Source organism: Neolamprologus brichardi, chromosome 9 (assembly GCF_056152115.1).
Source record: "Neolamprologus brichardi isolate AB-2024 chromosome 9, ASM5615211v1, whole genome shotgun sequence".
In the NCBI taxonomy this organism is placed as follows: domain Eukaryota; kingdom Metazoa; phylum Chordata; class Actinopteri; order Cichliformes; family Cichlidae; genus Neolamprologus; species Neolamprologus brichardi.
Genome location: NC_142112.1, coordinates 36,357,150 through 36,366,745, shown reverse-complemented (window position 1 = coordinate 36,366,745; position 9,596 = coordinate 36,357,150). Strand labels below are relative to the sequence as shown.

The following is a 9,596-nucleotide window of genomic DNA, read 5'->3' as shown; positions in this document are numbered from 1 at the left end:
GTGCCGGTTCTGAATAAACTGTTTAGTAAATTAACCCAGGCAGGACACCTTGACCTGACAAGTAAGGAGATGTTTTCAAGGGAGTTGACAGAAAATGTGTACGGCCATGTCAAGTCAACATATCCAGCCCCCACGATGCAAATGGGTAAAAGTCTCTCAGAGTCTGACATCTCACAGGTTGACTGTAATGTACCCTCTGCTCCTGAGGTGCCATATGTGCTCGTAGAAGATTCAGTGGAAAGGTTCTTACAAAACCTTCTTTTCTGGTTGGAGAATGAAACTTTAACCCAAACTATTATAAATGACAAAATTTCTGGTGCCGTGGAAGATATAGTAAGAGTGCTGACCCCATCAAAGGAAGACGTTATGATTGGACCAGATGCTGGTGAAACAAGCGACAGACTGTTTACATCACGGTCAAGTCCAGTTACTGATCTCACCAATCAGCCAGTCTGTGTGAGTGCAGAAGACCCGGACCTGGTTTCAAATACAAGCAGTGATCAGGCATCAGTCTCTGACACTGACCCCACAGAGGGTCAAAGTCAGCCAGCAACCTCTGAAAACCCAGAGGAAGAACCGTCAGAAACATTAGTTTCAATTTATGCTAAGCTCATTGCCGATCAATTTAGTACTCTTCTAGCCACAAGAATCGCACTAAATTTGCACAAAAATACCAGAAATCGTCTGGATCCAGAAAAATTAGACTTAGTTATCAACCGTCTGACAGATTTGGTACTTTCTAAAGTGAGATGCATCGAATCCCTGGAAATTCTTAAAAATAACAGGGTTAAATTAGTCAAGGCCACAGCTGAAGGCCTTATCAAGGAGACTGGATCTGCAGACAAGTTCTTCGATGTAATGATATCAGAAGATTCATCTTTTGACGACACTATTCTGAAGCACCTAGCAATGAATCTCGGTGATCAGGCATCAGTGTCTCACACTGACCCCACAGAGGGTCAAAGTCAGCCAGCAACCTCTGAAAACCCAGAGGAAGAACTGTCAGAAACATTAGTGTCAATTCATGCTAAGCTCATTGCCAAACAATTTAGCAGTCTTGTAGCCACGAGAATCGCAGAAAAATTGCACAAAAATGCCAGAAATCTTCTGGATCCAGAAAAATTAGAGTTAGTTATCAACCGTCTGACAGATTTGGTACTTTCTGAAGATAGATGCACCGAATACCTAAAAATTCTTAATAATAACATGAATAAGTTAGTCAAGGACACAGCTAATAGTCTTATCAAGGAGTTTGGATCTGCAGACAAGTTCTTCGATGTAATGTTGTCAGAAGATTCATCTTTTGACGACATTATTAGGAAGATCATAAGAAAGAATCTAAGTGTCTTCATGAATCCTCCAAAGAAATCCAAACTTGCCAGGTTTTTTTCAGCAGTGTTAAAAGGTTTTAAGAATTTGTTCAGCTGCTGCTTTAAAGGCAGTACTGATGACTAAATTGTCATCTTGATTTTTTTCAAATACCTCTTTTAAAATCTTAAAGCAGTCTGGCCTCAGAGTTAACATCTGAGGTATATTTTATTTTAAAACTATTTCATTCGACTTTAATTAGACTGAGAAATATTCTTCATCGTGTCTCCTCGTATTATCGTTACCATCACCCCCCACCGGCCGAGGCAGATGGCCGTCCCTTCTGAGCCTGGTTCTGCCGGAGGTTTCTGCCTGTTACAGGTAGTTTTTCCTCCCCACTGTCGCCAAGTGCTTGCTCATAAGGGATTATTAATTAATTGGGGTTTTCTTGCTGCTACTGTAGGGTCTCTATCTTACAGTATAAAGCAACTTGAGGAGACGGTTGTGATTTGATGCTATATTACAAATATTAAATTCAACTGAATCTTAAAAACATGTAATACAGCATCACATCACCATCAAATATAGAAATGAAAAATAAAACCAAATAAAAAACCAAACCTACATTGAAAACTGTTTGTGATTTGTCTTGTGCTTTCAAAATATATTGTCAAATATGAAAAGCTGCATTTGTATGCTCTGGTCATTAGTGCTGGTATTTTAATGTAAGCAAACACAAGGAACATACACCGATGTGTAAGTACTACAGATGAAGATGCAAAGAAACCATGAAATAATTAATGAAATAGTGAAGTTTATGAATAAAATAAACAACTGTAGCACCGTCTCAGTCTCGTCGAATCGCCCCTCTGCCTCTTCCATTCTAGCATCAACTCTTCTTAACCCTCGTCTAATATGTGCATGTTGTTTGTTGTTGTCTTTCCTAAAGTCACGAAGCTCTTTCGGGATGTTCAGGAGGCTGGGCTCGTCTGCATCCATGCCCTCTGTGGCTAACCTTAGCTCGGAGAGTAGCTCCTATCCACGTGGCTTTTCTCTGCCCCTCACATCAGAGGGTCTGCTGTTGTTGGCTCAGGCTGTGAAATCCAGCTCCACTCTGACTCACATCTACATCTGGGGAAACCACCTGGAGGAGCCCGTATGCCAGGTACACCCCTCAGATGTTTGTTTCCTAATGCGGGCTGAAGTCCTGTTGCCGATCCTGACGGTCTGGGGCGTGCCAGTCAAAAAGTCATGTAGCCAGTCACAGAAGGTGGGGTGCAGGCCGAGTGTTGCCAGCTTGTGAGTGAGTTTGTGTGGGATGACAGTATTGAAGGTGGAGCTGTAAGTTCAGTTGAAATATAAGTACTTTATAATTAAAGTAACACACAAATCTTCAAAAAACTAAATCAATCACAACATTAAACTCACCCTGTTTTTGTAGAGAAGGTGTTCAGGCTTTTTCATTATCTCCTGAAACCAGCTGCATTGGATCTTCATCCTTTTTCACTCAGTGAAGTCTTTCCTTTTGTTGTCATTCCTCTGCACTGGAAAACCAAAGTGTGTGAACACAGGTGAATTAAGGGATATTTTTCTAAAGCAGATATAGAGTGATTTTAAGAAATACACACATATCTCTGCTTGTTGTTAGGCTAAAAGCTTGATATAGACATAACAATTTATAACATGTCTGCAGCCTCCCCCACAAGGCACATAACACCCCTGCACACCAGCACTGCACCTATATTATACTTTAATCAAGATATAGTTACGATTTAATCACAATAGGTCACAACAGTGTCACAAACATTTCCCACATACAAGAAATGATCTGCTCAGTATGGCTGTTACGTCCCCAGGCTAGTCTAGGGGTTAGAAGGGACTAACATAGAGGTAAATAGTGAAAGAGGAGCCAAGATGGTAAGTTAAGAGGTTTATTTCTTGCTAGAAATTCAGTTCTAGTTCAGACTGAGGGTTAACTTCAAATAAAATAAATACATAATTATAATAAAGGTCAATCAAATGGACCAATATGGCAAGGCCATGATGATCCACTTGGTAAAGTAAATCCACTTGGCATCTTTCTTGGCCTTCAGACAACAATTCTGATGGCTAAAGATCCAAACGGGACAGGCAAAAAAAACAACCCCCCCCCCAAAAAAGAATAAACATTGAATGAAAAATGCAGAAGCAGAACTTCCTGTTCAGACAAAAAGTACTGAGATTTCCACAGTACAAAACAAAATAACTATCGCAGTAAATTTAGTGCAGTGTGGATGATTTATGCTGCATTGCCGGGCACAAGTGTCCAGAAACTGTGATATGGAAGGCTGTTGAGGTTCATTTGTGATCCTCTTTTTCATCTGTTATTGGTCACGGGGCAGCAGTCTGGGCCCAATCTTACCCGGGGGAACGCGAAGGCGTTCTCATGCTAGCCAATAGATGTAATCCCTCCTGCGAGTCTGTTCTGGGCTTCCTACTTCCTCCCAGCAGAAGCCTTTGTCAGATGCTTGAACCAAAGAACTGGTTCCTTTGAATGTGGCAGAGCAGTAACTCGAATTCACTCTGGTCGATCAAGCTGCTCACCCTACCTTTAAGAAAGAGCCCAGTTACCCATCAGAGGAAACTCATTTTCATTGTTTTATATGTGATGTCATTGTTTTGGTCAGTACCCAGAGCTTGTAACCATAAGTGAAGGTAGGAACATAGATGGTAAATGGTAAGTATTTGTATAGCGCTTTTTCTAGTCCCTAAGGACCCCAAAGCGCTTTACACAACCAGTCATCCACCCATTCACACACTGGTGATGGCAGCTACATTGTAGCCACAGCCACCCTGGGGGTGGCTGTGGCGAGGCGAGGCTGCCGGACACTGGCGCCACCAGGCCCTCTGACCACCACCAGTAGGCAACGGGGGTGAAGTGTCTTGCCAAGGACACAATGACCGAGACTGTCCGAGCCGGGGCTCGAACCGGCAACCTTCCGATCACAAGGCGAACTCCCAACTCTTGAGCCACAATCGCCCCTAGATCAGATACTGTCCCAGTATACCCTGGAGGTCGCCACTTGATGAAGCTGACACGAAGCCTGCAAAAAGGCAACCACAGTGGAGACCCTCAACGACCTGGTATCGCTAGAATGTGTCCATAAAAACCAGAAACAGAATCTATGACAAAGAAAGAAGAGGTCCGACTTCTCCCCGGCTGACCTCATACTCCCCAAGGACCCTGACAGGATCACCATGTACACATGAATAGGACCCCATCCCTACTTTTATGGCAGAGCTGCATTGAACGAGCAACCTGACATGTTTCTTATGGACATGTAAAGTAGAGGGTTAACAATCTTTTGCTGTGAATGACTTCAGCACTCTTTAAGGCTTTTTAAGCATCAACAGAAACTCTGCACAAATAGATTTATTAAAATATAAAAATATAAGATCACACAACACATTGAACATTTCTCTTCTGCAACAAGCATGTCTGTTTATGGATGTAATTATTTCAGGAGGTCTAGTAGAAGTCAATGTCTTAAAATATTAGAAATGATTGCCACTAATTACAAAACAAAATACTTTCATAAACTTAAATCTTTGCAGTTTAAATAATCTTTTAGTTGTCCATGACGTGCGGTGGAATCAGGGCTTGCAGCAGGTCTTTGTAGGCACATCTGTACCATTACAGTCGATGTTGTAAACTGGTTTCCTCAAACTCTGGAAGACCTCAGCGAGGAACACGTGACCATCCACCTCATAGGGGCTTACATCTGTCTGTTCTGGATGCAGCCGGCCGCTGGATATCAGCTCCTTGAAGGCCTGAAGCAGGGAGGGAGTGTGGATCTGTTAGAGGGGCGATGGGATGTTAGAGGAGAAGATGAAACAGACATCTGAGGGGTGTACCTGGCATACAGGCTCCTCCAGGTGGTTTCCCCAGATGTAGATGTGAGTCAGAGTCTTGCTGGATTTCACAGCCTGAGCCAACAACAGCAGACCCTCTGATGTGATGTTGTTTCTGCACACAGACAGCCTTGCACAGAGCGCAGGTTGGTGACAGCAGGTCAAGATTAAAGGATTAAAAAAGGATGAAACTAAAACTGTTTACTTTACAAAGCTTTCTCTGTTTGCTGCTTTGCTCTTCACCTCTTTGGGCCTCTAAAATCTGGATATTTCATATCTGTAGTTTTTTCATAATCTTACGCTCTTCAGAATACTTAACCTTTTTTCTGTTTTCCTCAGTCCGAAAAATATACTGAAGCTCATAAATTCAAAGATATTTGAACCCTTTGAATCATTACATTCATGGATCTTTTCTTCTCTTCACATTCAAATTCTTAAAGTTATGCAAAAATCAGGTCAATTTAACTTTGTCCTCGTCTGTCCTTGTTAGATGTTGAAAAATCTCTAAGTAATAAAAATTGATAGTTTTTCTTCAGAGATCCTGAATCCCTGAAAGTCACTTTATAAAAGACCCTATATAGTCCTTCTGTGTAAACTTTGTCTCAATGTAAAAAACAAACAATCAGGCTTCTGGTTTCTAAAGTCATTAAAATAAGCAGAAAACGTGATTCTGTCTCTGCTGCAAACCTCCATGTGTATCAAAACTGGGCAACCTCTTTACCAAAGGAGTGTGGTTGATTCTGGGGTTGATGCAGGACTCACTCTTTGAGGGTGCTGCGTGGACAGGTGATGGCTTTGCTCAGGTACCCAGCTCCACCATCTCCAATCTGATTGGATGACAGATCTAAAATCTCCAAAGCCCTGTTCTGCTTCAGCATCATGGCGAGATGAAACGCACCGTCACGGGTCACACGGTTGCTACAGAAATCCAAGAAAGACAGATGTATGGTATGAAGAGGAGGAAATGCGCCCTCTGCTGGCTGCTCGACTCGTTTCCTACCTGCACAGGTCCAGGTAGCGCAGGCTGTGGTTCCGCCCCAGGCCTTCAGTGAGCTGCTCTATCCCAGTGTCGGTCATCCCCATCCTCCCCAGGTGGAGCTCCATCAGGCTGCTATTCACTGCCAGCATCTTAGAGCAGTGCACTGCCCACTCCTCCTGAGACACAAAGAGCTGGCTCAGATCAGTCTGCCTCCCACTGAGTTTTATACCTGGTGTGTGTTTGTACCTGATGGCTGAAGAGCAGCGGACGGCTGATATCGACAGAGCAAAGAGCCTTGTTTTTCTTCAGCATGATGACGAGCGCTATAATACTGCTGGTGTCCTGTAGGGATCGAGAAAACTCTCAGAAACAGAATGATGTCAGCACCAAACCTTTTTAAAAAGTGAAGCCCATCTACCAGGTCGCAGTCGGCCACTTCCAGCTCCTGCAGCGCGCAGTTCTCCTGCAGCACGCTGGCCAGTTCCAAACCTCCTCCTCTCCCGAGCTTGTTACCTGACAGCCTGAGAGAGAGCAGGGTGCTGTTACCCTGCAGAGAGAACGACAGGCGGGGACGTGGCTTCCACATTAGAAACGTTGGAGCCACATTAAAAGGAATGAAAATCCAACTGTAAATAAATTCTGCTAAAATCTAAAAGGATCTCATGAGTGAAGAGGAGTCTGGCCAGGATCGAGCTCATTTTAGTTCATGGGGGGTGGGGGTTAAGTAAAGGTTAAGCACCTAATTCCTAAGGGAAGAGTAAGAATAAACATATTAAGTGTTAAACCTGCAGGCTGCTGGCGAGGACTTGAGCTCCATTGGCCTGGATGTCGTTAAACATTAAATCCAAACAGCTCAGAGATGATTTCTCCTCCTGCTCAGAGAAAACAAACACGAAATACATCAAACATGAAACATTTTACTTACAGAAAATGATCCACCCATTGCATTTTGTTACCTACTTGCAGGAGCTTAGCAAGGTGTTCAACTCCTTCATTTGTTATGTTGTTGTAGCTCAGATCAAGACCTGGTCACTCACACACACACACACACACACACACGCGTAGTTAAAGACAGTTAAACACACCTTGTCTGAATCAGTTCACCTGAATCCGCCAGCTCACCTGTAACACGCTCGTTATGTCGGAGACATTTACAGAGAGCGAGGACGTCATCGTCACTGAGTCTCTGAACCTGTCTGACATTTCCTGGAAGTTTTAGGGTGAACTTCCTGCCACACAGACAAGTTTTCCATGCCAGCAGAGAGAGAGAGAATTGTGAGGCCCAAATAGATCTCTAAAAATCTGATATTTGAAATCTATAAATCTCTCTCTCTCTCTCTCTCTCTATATATATATATATATATATATATAATTTTCACAACATTTGACCAGGTAACTGGTCAAGCACTTTTTTAACCACCTGGTTATTTTAATACTGGGTGTGCTTAGTATGAAATATGAAACACTTCATGGGGATCAAGTGGTAATAAAATAATTCTAAGTGCCAAGTGAGTGAGTGAATTTACTAAGAGATTTAAATGTGTTTAAGTCCACAGTAGTATTAACCGGTGACATTAACCCACTAAAATCTTCACTTTTGGTGCCCTAAAGCAGCGGTCTCCAACCTTTTTTGCGCCACGGACCGGTTTATGCCCGACAATATTTTCACAGACCGGCCTTTAAGGTGTCGCAGATAAATACAACAAAATAAAACTAGTACCGGTACCGAAAAAAGGAGGATTTATTCATAACACAAGTGAAATGACCCAGGAAAACAGAGTAAACGATAAAAACGGTAACAAAATAACGCTGAAAACCGATAAAAACCCTGAAAACTATACATTTCACACCTGAGCCTCAACTCTCGCGGCCCGGTACCAAACGACTCACGGACCGGAACCGGTCCGAGGCCTGGGGGTTGGGGACCGGGGTAAGTGTAAACGCTTACCCCGTTAACGGCGTCTTCTTCAATGACTGTGAAACGTACGGATTCACTTTTACCTTTCTCTCAGCGCACACGGCTTTATAAAGCTCTGACATGCTTTGGGCCGCCATCACTAGATACTGTTTGAGTCGCTATGGCAACACGAGGGACGGCAGCCGCGGAGGTACAAACAAGTAACGGGAGGGAAATTTTAACGTAAGGCGGATTTTTGACAGAAGATGAACGTTAATATATTAAAGAAATACAATAAATGAACGTGTAGCTTTGCGTCTCAGTCACCAATTACAGTATGTAACAAAAAAAAAAAAAAGATTATGGGTGAATGTGAGTGGAATTAAAAGAAAAAAACTTTAAAATCATAAAAATAATAGAAAATGGCTAATTAACAAGAAATAAACATTCTAAGAGAAAAGAATATTTCCAATTTATTAGTTTCAATTTTAAATTCAGGAGAACACAAATTCAAATTTAAGAGAAACTAAACGTTTTAAGAAGAAATATCAATGGCAAAACATTTAATTACAGCTTTTATCTTTATGATCAGTTAGTGAAATGTAAAAGAAAATAAAATGTTTTAGGAAACAAAATGGATGCATTTACAAGAACACAAATGAATAAAAGTCAATAGTCAAAAAGAATTGAAACAAATTTTGAGCTTTAGTCTATTTTTTGTATTTTAAAATATGAAATATATTGCGATAAAACTTTAAAAAATTAATCCTTTAAAGGATTGTCCTCAGTTTGTCTTTAAGTCAGTGTTCTGTGGTTTTTAAGAAGCTACATGAAATATTTTAAAATCATCACTGAATATAATGTATAATCTAAATTATTTGCATTATTTTGCTAGACAGTATTTTTGAGCAATTCCAGTTATTTCCTCACTCCTAAAATACTTTTAATTAATCGGGCACTTGTGTTATTTATATATTACCAATCATAAGTATTACATTTATTTATGACAAGAAACTGCAGTTCCTTAAATAGTATCCACTGAGTTCTAGACACTTTGCTCAGTAACTGTGTTTTATTGCAATGTGGATGCTTTCAGAACATACTGATTAGATTATAAATCAAATTACATCCTGTAAACAGGTGATTCTGCTTGAGAAAAACAACAAAAACATCTGCAGTGACATTAAGAACAAAAAAGTAAAAATGTCATAATAAACTGACAAACAGCAGTCCGATTGTCCCTTTTTTGTCGGTCTTTATTTTCCTGCTGCTGTTGTACATTTTTCATACAGTAGTGAACTTGTATATGTAATTCACAAATTTGTACAAGTAATGCAGACATTTTACCTAAAACAAAAAAACCAAATGAAATAAACAAACAGCTACGGTCATGTTAATAGAAATGCATTTTTTCACTCTTTCACACTGAAACAACTGATTTACTTAAAAAAGAAAAAAGAAGAATAAAAAGAGCCTCTATTACATCAATGAAGCCACCATTATCACATATCACTGCAGGGT

At 41.0% G+C, this 9,596-nt stretch overlaps 1 protein-coding gene across 1 annotated transcript; it reads right to left on the bottom strand.

Moving 5' to 3' along the window:
• Positions 1–4,711: 4,711 nt before the first annotated feature.
• LOC148101584 (leucine-rich repeat-containing protein 34-like) lies at positions 4,712–8,249 on the bottom strand. The gene is made up of 10 exons (XM_087846485.1): positions 8,127–8,249; positions 7,301–7,407; positions 7,139–7,203; positions 6,964–7,050; positions 6,597–6,725; positions 6,425–6,520; positions 6,200–6,354; positions 5,962–6,117; positions 5,203–5,329; positions 4,712–5,118 (listed from the first exon to the last, which is right to left on the bottom strand). Exons 1-10 carry the CDS (start codon positions 8,231–8,233, stop codon positions 4,942–4,944), a joined length of 1,206 nt encoding a protein of 401 aa, XP_087702611.1. The 5' UTR covers positions 8,234–8,249; the 3' UTR covers positions 4,712–4,941.
• Between the last annotated feature and the right edge of the window lie 1,347 nt (positions 8,250–9,596).